The sequence below is a fragment of the Gadus morhua genome, chromosome 5 (assembly GCF_902167405.1).
Source record: "Gadus morhua chromosome 5, gadMor3.0, whole genome shotgun sequence".
Lineage (NCBI taxonomy): Eukaryota > Metazoa > Chordata > Actinopteri > Gadiformes > Gadidae > Gadus > Gadus morhua.
The window spans coordinates 15,236,521-15,251,057 of record NC_044052.1 but is presented as its reverse complement, the minus strand read 5'-3'; the positions used below and the strand labels follow the sequence as shown (position 1 = coordinate 15,251,057).

Here is a 14,537-nt window from a genome sequence, read left to right as displayed (position 1 = left end):
TGTAAGAAATTGCAAACAATGTCTGTCACGCATGATTAAGTGCTCCAAGCTGCTTCGAGGTAGCACTTTAGAAAATTACACTTAATTTGGTCTAGTTCTGGAAGAAACGGTTAAAAAGAGCCCTAGGTTATCTAGAATCTTTAATTATACCTCAAGGAAAAATGTGTTTCACAGTGGCACTTGTGCTATAGTTTTCTCCTAAACAACGCTGCTTAAAGCACTTTATCAGTCAACAGCACACATATCTTGGAACACAGGGAGAGGGTTGGGGGGGGGGGGGGGGGGGGGGTGGTGCTACTATAGAGTGTCGCATGTTCAGCAAAAAATGTTAAGGGATGGGCTGCAGCCTAACCTACACATCGTTTATGGGTACTTGTGTATGGCAGGACATGTGATTATTTGGGTGTATGCGTTTCCTATGTGGCCTCTGGTCGAATTGAGAAATTACAGTTGGAGGATGCTAAAGTAAGCAGGAAAAGCAAGGTGTATGGTGAAGGGAGGATAATACAGGAGAGTAATGCTGATTGAGGAAATACAACATCATGTGTAATTGCAGTAAAGAGATCTCAAGCTTGTGATCCACAGCGCATGTAATAAGAAGGCCAAAATTAAAAACGAGCGACCACAGCAGTTACTCCTCGAGCTCATCAGAGGCTCTCCACTCGAGGTACAGAAGTGCAAGCTGCCACCTGGTGGCGGTTTTACGGAACTGCGCACATGGCCCTGACAGTGGACACTGCCCTGCTTTCACATCCTGAGGGAATCAGCCCCACACGACCTTCCCAGATCTTTATATAGCTTTATTAGCAATGTACTGACCAGGGCTCTGGCAAAAATACACCAACTAAGGACTATAAGCCGTTGAACCAACAGTGACTTAAATAGTGTGTTTTCGCACAAAATTGAACGCTTCTCTGTACTCCATGGGCCCTGAATAAACAGGTGGACCCAAATGTAGTTCTATCTGTTTATTTATTTCAAGAGGGAAAAGTAAACGTATTCCACAACATTAGACACAAATAATGATTTGACATGAAATAAAGATTTCTATATAAGACTTGGGATTTGAGACTTTGCCTGCTAAACGCAAAGGAAAGCAAAGGGGATATATTTGTACCGTTATGTTACAGTTGGCTAGTGTTACACCACATCATACTGTTCTCTGTTTACCTTGAGACCCCGCAGACAACCATGGGAAGTCAAAGAGTCTGGTTGGACAGACAGACAGAAGGGGACGGGAATTTATAGATTTTATTACGGAACAGCTTCAGTCACCTCTTTAATTTATATGAAGCAATATAAATAATATGATGGAAAAAATGTGAAGTGTGATTATCAACAAAAAACACCCAGAATAATGTTTTAAAATGTTGAAAATGAACAAAGAATATTAACTATATTTACTCTATAGTATACTACAAAGTGAAAGATATAAACAATAAAGTGACGTGAACAACCAAGAATCAAAAAAGTCTGAATGAGAGACGAAACAGAACAGTTTTTCACTAAAAGAGTCACAAAGTTGACTCAATTATAATACATGGCTTTTCACTTTCCTTCTTTTTTACGCTCAACTGGTGCCTGATCATTTTGTAGTTCAGAAGAAATCTAAAATAAGTGATAATCATGTGTCTGGAGCTTCAATCCCTGGAGGCACCCTGATGTGACATGCCTGCATTGGGCAGATCTGCCTGTTAATTACAGCTCTGCTCTTCGATGGGAGGCCCTTGGTGCGGTGGGGGCTTTTCCTTTTTTCCTCAACTTTGCACTGGGAAGATATAGTATAAATACTCACACCATCGTCCTCTCAAGCAGCATATTCCCTCTCAGTGCTCCAACTCTAAGGATACAAAGAGGCACCAGAGCTCAGTGGTGCTGAAGATCGCCAGTGTTTTTTCCTTCCTTATTTTGGATGCCGGTACGTGTGTTTTTGTTCTGCCTCTCTACTGTCTATCAGTGGAGCAAGCATTTTAGGAACGGTTTTGGGTTCTCATACCCTGGGTGTTTGGACTGGCTCATTCAGGGAGGAATCAGACAAGCCCGGCAGACTTGGGGCTCTGTTTCTGCAGAGCAGGGACTTTAGAGTCGGCCCTCCCGGCCTGGGTGATGCTCCGCAGTGTCTGCCACTGCCCAGCGGAGTCACAGGGAAGCCTAGATAGCACAACTGAATACAAACTTAGAAGAACTCTTAGAAACTGAACTGAGCTCTCTTGTAACTTTGCTGCTTTCAACAATTTGGATTGTAGATGTAGAGTTGAAGTTAACATTAACTATACTTTTGAAGTTATCTTTACTGCCTAAATTCATTGCCTTGATTGTTTTATTTGTATATCATATATCATTGCATGAATGGAGCATAAGACTCCTTCGGACTGAGTTTGACGCTGGTGTGTTCATCCTGTGTTTCCTCTCCTTACTGTCATCAGGTTTGCCATTTGAAGATGGACCTTCGTGTTGCTAGCATCCTCCTGCTGCTGGTTGCCTTGACAGCAGCCCATGGAGAGAGATACGTGGTGAAGAAGGTGGTGAAGGCCGCCCCTCAGTACCAGCCCTACTCCGTCAAGAGCCAGGGTAAGACATGCTCATGCTAGCGCATGCTTCTTCTCCACTTTTCAAGTGTTTCTTTGCTAACTCAGTCCAGAGCTAAGTAACATTTTCTGACAGTTGGTTTACTATTAGGACATCCCGAAACACATTTAAAAGAGAGCTACATTTTAAAAAAGCCCATTTGTACATGTATATACAAAGGTTCTTTGCCTTAAACATAGTCTTTAATATTGTGTCTTACCTTAGCACTTAGCTGCTGGATTAGCATGTGAATGCCATAGACAACGCCACTTTTTGAAACTTGAGGCTGAATTTGTCCTAATGCCGGTTCATGCCCTGATTGGCTACAGGGGAGTGAGGAGTGGCCAATGAGATTGTCCAATCAGATCCTGTATTTGTAGTTGCATTTGCATTGCCTAGTGCTTATATTCTCCTCTGCTCATCCCTTTAGAACTAGTGAAATGCTCGATACAAACGCGCATGCTCCCATCGGCCTGTTGCTTGGCCTTATTGCTGCTTGCAGTTTTTTAGGGAAGCGTTCATTCAAACAACTTCACACTTGACACTGCGCTTCCTTGGGTTATCAGCAACAGCCTACAGCCATCAAGTGAGAAGTAGATTGGATGAACAGTTGTCAAAAGAAATCATACAAAGACATAGGCCTACATACATACATACGTACATACATACATACATACATACATACATACATACATACATACATACATACATACATACATACATACATACATGCATACATACATACATACATGTATGTATGTATGTATGTATGTATGTATGTATGTATACAAACATACATACATGCAAACATACATACATACACATACATACACACATACATACATACATACATACATACATACATACATACATACATACATACATACATACATACATACATACAAACCCACATACATGCATAAATCCATACATCCATACGTACATACATATGTATGCATACATAGGTACATACATTATTACATACAGAGTAATTAATATATTTTTTAATTTCGTACTACCTATAACATTTCTGTTTAAAATATGTCCATTTGGATAGGTGTATAATATCATACATTTAGTAAATCATTCAAATAATAAGTAATTATAACTCATCATTAAAAAACTAAACATTATAAAAATAGATATTATTATTTAATTGTTATATTGGTATGACAGTATTTGGTATGGCCTAAACTTTACCTCAAACAGTAAACTCATGGATATTTAACTTAAAAGGAACCGTGTGACCCAAATAGAACTAGGTTGCGTGCATTTTGTAGAATTATATTTAGTTGGACTGTGACAATTACAGTGCAGTCACCCAGCAGAAGTGTGGTTTGTTTGGGTGTGCCCACCTCACACAGAAGCAGAAACATCTGTTTTGCTTAATTCAAACTGGGCTATGATTAGGCTCTTACAGGCGGGGTTACGCAGCCACATCAAGGCAGTGTATTAAAAATAGAAGAAAAAAGAAACGTTGCAAAGGGTGCTTTACAAACAGTTTCCCAGGTAGTTTTTAAGTTATACTACAATCACCATTACATGGGGTTATCATTTGAATCCTTGAGAAATATTTAGTATAAGGCTTAAAACATCCCATTTAGGGGGGCAGGCGTTGAAGTTGAGAACTCTTAAAAAATTAATTTAAAAAAAGGATTAGGTTGAGAAAACAGCTTGACGTATAGGCCTTCTGTCAACATATTAATTATACAATAATGTAGTCAAACTTTTAATGCTAATAAATAAGTTCACAATAAACAATCAATCAATTAACAGCTGTGGAGATAATACGAACACATTATTAAAATATAATTTTAGAAATAGAATAGACGATTCTTATTAATATTATTTTTGATAATCACCATTATCATCATTATTATTTATTATTGCTATAACTTTATTATATATTGTTGAATTTGGACTGTTCTGAATGGTATATATTTTTTCTTTTTTCATAATGATGTGTGTTTTTATCTCCACAGCGGTCGCAGGTGAGCCTGGAGCCCCAGGTGAGCCTGGCCCCGAGGGCCCCGAAGGGCCTGCTGGCCCCCCAGGTGAGAGCGCTGAGGGTATGCCCGGACCCGAGGGCCCCCCTGGACCCCCTGGCCCTTCTGGACACTCCATTGCTGGCAAGCCTGGATCCGCAGGTGGACCTGGAAAGCCTGGCATCCCTGGAGCTCATGGCGAGAAGGGAGACACTGGCGCCTCCGGGCCCCAGGGACCCCGCGGCATGCCCGGCCCATCTGGTAGCCCCGGCCCCTCTGGTCTGTCCGCCACTGGCAAGCCTGGTGCGTCCGGCCTTCCAGGAGCCAACGGAGCCAGAGGAGAGACCGGTCTTAAGGGACACCCAGGTGTACCTGGCCTGACCGGCCAGAAGGGAGATAGAGGGGTGGGAATTGTTGGACCCCAGGGTGAGACAGGAGCAGAGGGACCCGAGGGTCCCACTGGAGCCCCCGGTCAGTCCGCTGTAGGTAAGCCAGGAAAGCCAGGTATGAGCGGTGAGCCAGGAAAGCCCGGCAGCTCAGGTAGGGACGGTGCCGCCGGCCCCGTGGGACCCCAGGGACCCAAGGGACACACTGGTGCCCCCGGTATCGGTATGGCAGGCAAGCCAGGTGAGAATGGTGCCCCAGGCATGCCTGGATCCGTCGGTCCTAAAGGCCACACCGGACCCGCCGGAGCCACTGGTGCTCCTGGTGTCCCCGGCTACGGAAAGCCAGGTGCTAACGGAGAGAAGGGAGCAGTTGGAGCCACAGGTAGCACAGGTAGCACTGGTCAGAAGGGAGAGCAGGGAGCCAGCGGACACACCGGCGCTACTGGTTCCTCTGGACCAACTGGCCCGACCGGCGCACAGGGCTCCAGAGGTTTCCCAGGGGAGAGCGGCGCCGTCGGCCCCAAGGGTGACGCAGGTGCCAGCGGAGCTCAGGGACCTAAGGGATACAAGGGAGATCAGGGTCTGCAGGGATTCCAGGGAAAGCAGGGTTATCCAGGTGCCGCCGGCCCCACCGGCCCCAGAGGAGCCACCGGTGCTCAGGGAAACAAAGGTGACCTCGGCGCCCCTGGCGCGTCTGGCAGCAACGGTGTCCCCGGCCCCGCTGGACCTAAAGGTCACCCCGGCCGCGCAGGCGAGAACGGTGCCTCCGGCGCTGATGGTGCCCCCGGCTCCAGAGGACCCGCTGGGCCTTCTGGTGCAGTCGGCGCTCCCGGCCTGAAGGGACATCCCGGTCTTACCGGTGCCCCCGGCCCCGCTGGCCTGACCGCCAAGGGCATTCCCGGCCCCCAGGGTCCCCCCGGCCTCCCCGGTGACAACGGAAACGATGGATCCGAGGGTCCCGCCGGCCCCCCCGGCCCTCCCGGCCCCCCTGGCGAGGTTGTGTTTGAGAAGAGCAAGGGCATGGGCATGGGCGAGGTCATGGTCAAGTCCCCAATGTCCGCCTTCACCGTGTCTCTGGTCACCCCTTACCCAGCTGCTGGCACTCCTATCAAGTTTGACCAGGTTGTGTACAACGCCGAGAACCACTTTGACACCGAGACCGGCATGTTCACCTGCCAGGTGCCCGGCGTGTACTACTTCTCTTACACCATCCACGTGAACGGAGCCAACGCTCTGGTGGCTCTGTACAAGAACGGCCAGCCCGTCATGTTCAGCTACGACGAGTACAGCAAGGGCTTCCTGGACCAGATGTCCGGCAGCGCCGTCCTTCTGCTCGACGAGCAGGACACAGTCTACATGCAGATCCCCGACGACGAGGCCAACGGTGTCTTTGCCGCAGAGAACGTGCACTGCTCCTTCTCTGGGTTCCTCATTGCCTCCACGTGATGGGAGAATACAAGCACTGGCGCAGGGTTCCCCTAAAGCCACACATCTGAATTTGCCGTCTATTTCTCAAATTATAGCACCGACTCGCTGTTTTGGTTTCCTCAGCCCAACATGGGCAGGTAGTTGAGTGTCTTCTTTGAGAAATGGTAGCATATCAACTTGAAAACACACACAAGAAAAGGGTGCTAGGAAGAAGGAGATTTAATTTATGAAAACAGGTTATCAGGGATAGGGGAAGCAATCCACAGTTACCAGGGAACTTTTTGCAATGGAAACAGCATGTGAAAATTAAGGTGTTGTGTCCTGATTATTTCTTTCCCAATCTAATTCTTTTTTTTTTCTACGGATTTCAACTGTTGTTTCTTATATTTGTGTTTGTCTTTTGTGATTTTCGCACAACTTTTTTTTTGGGTGACCAATAATCGTATTACAGTACACATAGTTTTCCTGTGCAAAATGTTGTACCTGTTGTCTGTATGTGGCTTGAATATTGTGAAATGATGATGGTCAAATTGACTGTTATAATGAGACATGATATCAGACACAAACAACAGTTTCCTTCACAATTGTTCAACATCATTGTAACCCTAAAAATGCATTATGTCATGTAAAGCATGATGGCCAAAATAAAAGATGACTAACTAAACAGTTTTGTCTTGAGTAGTTGTTCTCTTTAGTAAGTAACTCACTCTGTTAAAATAATGACCTATATTGTTCACATAAAAAGCTAGACCTTCTACAGCGGTTGTAAAAAGTCTCTTGAGGATGTGTGAAATTTTATAGACAGTCTTAAATTTTCCATTGTACCCTTCTTCCTCCAATATCTTTCCTTCAAAGCCCATAAGTTTAAAATCACAAAATGTACAGATGAATCGTAGACAAAGCTAATTAAAGTTGAATGGCTTCTTTGCCTTGTTTTAAACATTTGGTAAAGCTGCAAATCTGGTAAACCTTTGAAGCTTAACAACAGCTACAACCATCTCCCCCTCTCTCTCTCTCTCTCTCTCTCTCTCTCTCTCTCTCTCTCTCTCTCTCTCTCTCTCTCTCTCTCTCTCTCTCTCTCTCCCCCTCTCTCTCTCTCTCTCTCTCTCTCTCTCTCTCTCTCTCTCTCTCTCTCTCTCTCCCTCTCCCTCTCTCTCTCTCTCTCTCTCTCTCTCTCTCTCTCTCTCTCTCTCTCTCTCTCTCCCTCTCTCTCTCTCTCTCTCTCTCTCTCTCTCTCTCTCTCTCTCTCCCTCTCCCTCTCTCTCTCTCTCTCTCTCTCTCTCTCTCTCTCTCTCTCTCTCTCTCTCTCTCTCTCTCTCTCTCTCTCTCTCTCTTCTTACCTCCGTCCTGCTCTCTCTCCATCCCAGCCTCTCTCCCTCCCTCCCTCCCTCTCCTTGTTAAATTGTGTAATAACCCTTATTTGGAAATCATACACCATATATTTTTACTGGACATGTCACAAAAAGTTTGCAAGTGCCATCAAATTATGTTGAGCACTGACAACCTCGAAGTAAGTTCAAAACGAGTTGATTGGCCAACAATATAAATCAAGATACCTAAATACAAAAAAAACAACTACAGAATAAGAAAGGCAAATGCAAAAGTCAACACACGACTGCGGCAGTTCAAATAATATATTTGCTTCCCCATGCTGTTGTATTTTCTGAACACTCTTTAATGACTTCCTATATAAGTCCTTCCTGCATTGGAGCCAGCCTGTGGCAGGCCGCCACAGAAGGCAGCATCAGAAGGAGGTGTGTGCTGAATATAGCTGCTGCAGGGGACGGAGGAGGAACAGGGAGGATCCTCTGGTTGGGCAAGACACACTTTGATCATCCCTGGGTAAAGAGGCCCCGTGGTAAAATGGGTCCGGAGAGAGAGAGAGAGAGAGAGAGAGAGAGAGAGAGAGAGAGAGAGAGAGAGAGAGAGAGAGAGAGAGAGAGAGAGAGAGAGAGAGGGAGAGAGAGAGAGAGAGGGAGAGAGAGAGAGAGAGAGAGAGAGAGAGAGAGAGAGAGAGAGAGAGAGAGAGAGAGAGAGAGAGAGAGAGAGAGAGAGAGAGAGAGAGAGAGGATGGTACAGACGAAGAGAGAGAAAGAGAGAGAACTGCAGGGGTTTACCAGCCACAAGCAGCTGAGGAGACCTTTGCAGAGACGGGCATCTGTTAGCGGTCGTGTGTGGTGCTGAGGTGGTACATGATGCAGGATGGGAAGGCAACATGTTGCCGGTGGCACACGATGGAACCGATCCCTGACCTTGTCACCCCCCTCTTCCTCATCTGTAGAATAAATATGTCCTGTGTACACTCATTTTAAGTTTCGGCATACATAGATTACAATTTTGGTAAAGCCACTTGTGTGCATTTGTTCACTGCTGACCTTTACCTTTGATACATGTTAAATCTTGTTTCCAACAGTTTGTTTTATGAGCATTGACTAAACATCAAGATTCGTACGACATTTAAAGATATCTTACTATCTGCATGACGTCCCCAACAGCGAAGGAACCCACTAAAGGAAGAGAATAGCACACTGGGATTACATGGGCATTGGTTTGAGGTGGAAGCGGTTATATAGTCTCCACCCCGTGCTTCCATCCAAAAGGGACAAGCGGGCCCAGGCTAGAGTGGGGACCGAAATATTACGCATTAAAACACACCCGTCTGGCGGTTGGCTGGACTTGAAGAATACAGGGTTAATCTGGGAGCGAAAGCAAATAGTGAGTTTAAAAATTGACTTTGGAAAGCCTACAGCTGTGGGAGGTAAACATTCATCCAGAGGATAGAGTCTCCCTCAATCCTTCCATATCTTTCCCTTTTTTCTCTCTCTCCATAAGAAGATGTTTATATGGGTTTTTCTGAAGTTCCCTCGAAGGATTCACGACGTGTCAGCAGCACGCGAAACCGTCAATTAGCCCCGCGTCTGCAGTTGTTTGTGTCAGACCGGCTCCAGCCACGGCTGCTCCCGGGCATGCTGCTGCCAGACTTTGTTATTCCCAGAGTGAAGTCGGCTGCTTTGATATAAATCTGAATTGAACCCCAAGTCTTTGGCATTGTCGGTCTCGGAGGAGGTTCAGTCAGTTTCCCAATATAGTAAGTATAGTCTTGAGCAAGTGAATGTTTTGTCACCCAGCTATTTAGGATCATCAAAAGATTTTGGCAAACAAACTTATTTTGAATTAATTTATAAGAAATATTCAAAAATCTGTGCAATATTATTTGCATATAAATGCAATTCCAAATATATGAGATCAGCCGTCAATATTCATGTGGATTTGGAATTTCAGGGGTCTATTGACAGTGATGCAATATCTTATAATAATTTAGTTACAGGCTAACAGCGTATCAATAAAAATAATCAATTACCTTAGTGAGTACAAAATATGCCTTTATGAGGTAGAATACAACAACCTAGAGCAGATCTGATAGTCTATGGCTAGTGTGTTTGACTCACAGCAAGAGCTATCGTTCAATCCTCAATGTCAACAAGTCTAACTGGTTTATTCTTATTATGAAGTGAACTTAAATTTGCAGGGCACTTAATTTTTTGTGCACTTCTTTTTGATATTCTTACACTTGAATAAATTCAATCGAGTACTGCTAAATTGCTTGTAATAGCTTTATGCTGGGAGTCCAACACACTAGTCATAGAATATCAGGTTACTTCTGGGATCTTTAATATTCTATTAATCTACGATGTAGATTACGAATATGAAAAGTAATAATTTAGCTTATTAGGGTGAGAATTAATGGTTTTTGGAATTGCTGTTTCGTGTTTAGGTTTACGGGTTTCATTTAGGTTATGGGGTTAGGTTTTAGTCTAAGTCTGAGGCCAGTGATGGGGTTATGGACTGTTAGTGTTTACTGTCCCAGTACTGGTTCAAGGCACCATGTTTCCAAATAACCCCAGGAAGTCCTTTGATGGAAAACAGTCTAGAGTAGACCCACAGATAAGAAATTCAGATGACACCCAGAAATGGACTAGTGTCACCTCAATTTAACAAATGATATACGTTTAGATGGATATGGACACCCAAAAAATCTGGTCCCATGGATAAGAGGTACCTAAAACCGAATAACCTTGGGAATAGTTATTGCGACAAAGGGAACCGAAGATAGTGCTTGCCTTCCAACATCATTCATAATTTGGAGTTCAAGTTCCTGACCACCAGAGGGTGCTAAAGCCAAATATTCGGCCACTACCATACAAGTACTTACTGTACACTAGGAAAAAAACTGCTATTTTGCAATTATTCAATTACAGGATTAAACACTATAAATAAGTCGCCTCGGCATTTAGTTACGGGGCTCATAAGTCCAATATAACGTTATATTACCGTGCTCTCGGTGAATAAAGGATCTGCCAATAATTTGTTACAACCCATCACCAGCAGATGGCGCTTTACTCCCAAATACGACAGGTTTAATGAAGTCGTTTAGTGCGCCACTATCAAATTATTGTTCTTCACGTTAATCCAGGCAAATATACAAATTGTAATCACCGCTTGATCCAGAAATTGCTTAAAACATCTCCCAATTTTATTTCAATCTTACAAATGGTGAAAATTAACAAACAAGAAAACTTCATTTACAATGGGTCATTTGTTAAAAACTTCAATTATTTAGGTACATCTCAGTCATAAAACCAGTAATATCAAAGTCTATACAACGTGCATTACTACAGAATCTTGAGATGGTGGAATCTAATAGAAATCCATGAGCACCTATTGTTTTGACATTTAACTAAAAACTACTTTTAGGAAATGGAAATGTGTCCACAGAAGCATTGAGCTTTTAAGTTGTAAACAACTGTGCACTGCAAAGACGACATTTAAGACTTGGGTTTTTTTTCATCTTTTTTTTTTTTCCTTTTTTAGTACTTTCCCTTTTAAATATCACAATGTGTCAAAACTTGCAGTCACAGCTTCAGCTGCTACATCCAAACGCCCAGCACCAAATACTTCATTTAAATACGTCAAAAGTCATGCGGCCAGACGCCAACGCAGTCAGTCATGGTTTCATGTGTAGAGAGAAAAAAATTATAAAAAAAATTCACACTCACTTTCGCACACGTACATTCACCCACGTCACAATTGCAAACACCAATGAGCAGTCTGGAAGCAGAGCAATCCCCCCCCCCCCCCAAACCACCCCTTACTCCCACCACTGTCAAGGAACCTGTTGTCACGATGGATGGATGAAACAGTCGGCAAAAAAAACAAAAAAAGGTCAAACAAGGAACAAAAGAACAAAGGAAGAATAAAGTCTGGTTCTAGACAAGTCCTCGCATTCCCTCAAACACACCGGTCCCCCTCCGCCTCCTCTCACTTCATCAAATCATGGCGCAGAGTGCCTGCCTTTACTCGGCGGCCGCTGGGGCCTCTGGACTGGCGGGCGTCTCGGGCTCGGCGGGTGAAGCTTCGGTGGGCTTCTCCTCCACTGCGGCCGCCGCCACCTCGCCTTCTGCCTTCGCCTGCTCTGCTTTGGGCTCCTCGGCAGCCGCCTCTACTGCAGCAGGAGCAGCCGCCGCCGCCGCGGGCTCCTTAGCCTCCTCTTTAGCGGCCTCCTCTGGTTTCACCTCCTCTGAAGCCGCCGCACCGCCTTCCTCGGCGGGCTTCTCCTCTCCGGCGGCGGGCTCCGCGGCGGCACCCTCCTCCCCCGTGGCCTCCTCAGAGTCCTTCTTGGTCTTCTTGAAGGAGAAGCCGCTGAGCTTGAAGTTGGGCTTCTTGAAGGAGAAGCGCTTCTTCTTCTGCTTGGCGTCCTCACTGCCGGAGGGAGTGGCGCCGTCCTCTGCCTTGGCCTCTCCGTTGGTGGCGGCGGGCTCCTTGCCTTCGCCGTTGACCTCCACCGCCTCTATCTTCTCCCCTCCATCCTTGGCCGCATCCTCGACGGGAGTGGTGCCATTGGCCTGGACGACGGCCTCCTCAGTGGATGGGGAGGCATCCCCGTTGGTCTTGGCATGGCCATTCCCCTTTAAAAAGGAAAAGTTTGTTAATTAAATAATAAAACAAGTGTCATATTTAAGCTTATCAATGCATTAAACCTTAGAAATATGGATTCAGCCATGTAATGTACAAGACTGGACGATCTGAAATTTGGCGTCTTGTTTACTTAAATTTCGCCTAATGGCAGCCAATGAGGAACTGGTGTTAAATCTCCTGCAACATCTGTCACTAGGAAAGTGACGACAGATTAGTAGCTTCCAGCAGCAGACTGGTGGGTTAATCTTCGTTCTGAAACTACGCCACTATGCGGCGGGTTGTTTGCAGTGTGGAATAGAATATGGACGTAGGAATTTGGGGGATTCTATTTTTTAATGACCGTTTCTGTAGTACTCGAAACCATATTTAAAGAAAAGTTAAAAAATTGCGTCCAAACTCATGTTTTTTTGCAAGAAAATGGCTTTCGGTGAACATGTATGTCAGCCATGTATGGAGCGTACCCCTCTTCTTGAACCATGCAACAAAGGCGTGGTGTCGTTTTTAAAATGGCCATGCCACCATGAAAGCAGACCCGAAACATGGCATCTATAATGTGAAATAAAAATGGAGACTTCGAGAAATAAAATCAGTACGGATCTTGGATTAAATTAAATATTAAAAAAGAAAACCCAATCCTTTAATCTTTGATGAATTCACAAATAATGGGCCTACTATACTAACAAATCACAACGGAATTGGATGCACCGGCCGGCCTCTTCCATGATGCACCGATACTAACGTTAGAACATAAAACAATTTATCAATAAATTGCAATCTGCACTTTTAAAAACACAATATTTAAGTCAAGCTATTTTCCAATATTTCCTTTTCTGGTTATAAATTGGCCACCTAAAAGGGCCTACATGTGGTCACTTTCCCTTAACACCGGTATGCTTAGGGATGCGCTAAATTGAACATGGAGTATGGCGTTGCCAACAACCGTTGTTCAAGATAGGATAACACTTAATTAATTAACTCAATATCAAATACGTTTTTTACCTGTCCGTTTGCCTTCGCCTCGACGGCAGCTCCTTCTGCTGGCTTTTCTGCAGCAACGTCTTCCTTTCCAGCGGTTTTGGAGATTTGTGCTCCCATGCTTTTGGTTCAACAAAGGAACCCAACCGATGAAATGAATGAACAAAGACCGCAAGCTTCCTTCCAAAATTCAAGACAAACGCCGAACCCTCCTCCCGATATCGAAGGACGAGAAATAACTGGGCGACCAAACCTAAAACACGAAACGCACAATTTCTTGTCCGATGCAACAATATGCAATGGAAGTAGTGCAAATTCTTTCGATTTTTTTTCGCGTGCAAGATTTGTAAGTGGAGAAATTGCCCCCGCCGCAAATGAGATGCGGAGTACAACGCCCAAGTCGGCTGATGAATGGGCATTCCGGGCTATGACGACAGAGCAATCCCTTTTCGACCAATCACAAGTCTTACAAAAAAAAGAGGGTGTAGGTTTATCCGAAAAAAGGGGTGCCATGGACAATGGAGGAGAGACAACAACATGGGGGAGAAAACTATTAAATAAATATTTAGAAACATTGGCGAAACATTTAGGCTTAGTTTTTAGTCGTGTTTGACCTAACCGTTTTTGGTCGGTTTGCAGATTATGCTTCCCTGATTTCGGGGATTTCAGGGGTAGACTTCTTGACTTTCATTAACAATGTCTAACCATTTTAACTACACAGCACACGAGGAGACTGCGGCGGTGTGTTATTTGAATTCATGGGCGATAGCACCCCGTCATTACCGAGAATCTGAAACCCATGTCCCCCATTTTGTTAAATTCACACAAGTTTTAACAACACGGCACGAGGTAGACAGCTGACACGTCCATTTCGTTGTTGTGTCACGCAAAGCGACATAGGTGTCAGACATGGGGTGGGGGGAAACAAGTCTGCCATTCCTCCTACAATCATTCTGTCATCGAGCCTGCTTGTTGCTGCTGCTCGTGGATCCCAGTGACCTAGATAGCCTATCGCCGCTCTCTGCTGGCGGCGCGGGCATGCAGTGCTCCTAGCTCGCCACGAGTCTACTACACTCTCCCTCTCATCACTTCACGAGCAACATCTCCATAGTAACACTGCAGAGAGAGAGAGAGAGAGCAAGAGAGATGACAGGGCATCGTGCAGTAGTGTACAGATTAAGATTAAATGTAGACTGTAAACAGAAGGTTGGGAGTGATA

The 14,537-nt window shown here is 44.8% G+C and overlaps 2 protein-coding genes across 2 annotated transcripts; one reads left to right on the top strand and one right to left on the bottom strand.

Moving 5' to 3' along the window:
- Positions 1–1,821: 1,821 nt before the first annotated feature.
- Positions 1,822–7,033, top strand: col10a1a (collagen, type X, alpha 1a). Its single transcript, XM_030357171.1, has 3 exons — positions 1,822–1,918; positions 2,427–2,571; positions 4,551–7,033. Exons 1-3 carry the CDS (start codon positions 1,913–1,915, stop codon positions 6,383–6,385), a joined length of 1,986 nt encoding a protein of 661 aa, XP_030213031.1. The 5' UTR covers positions 1,822–1,912; the 3' UTR covers positions 6,386–7,033.
- A 3,846-nt stretch (positions 7,034–10,879) lies between these two features.
- On the bottom strand, positions 10,880–13,736 carry marcksb (myristoylated alanine-rich protein kinase C substrate b). Its single transcript, XM_030357067.1, has 2 exons — positions 13,343–13,736; positions 10,880–12,333 (listed from the first exon to the last, which is right to left on the bottom strand). Exons 1-2 carry the CDS (start codon positions 13,436–13,438, stop codon positions 11,722–11,724), a joined length of 708 nt encoding a protein of 235 aa, XP_030212927.1. The 5' UTR covers positions 13,439–13,736; the 3' UTR covers positions 10,880–11,721.
- Between the last annotated feature and the right edge of the window lie 801 nt (positions 13,737–14,537).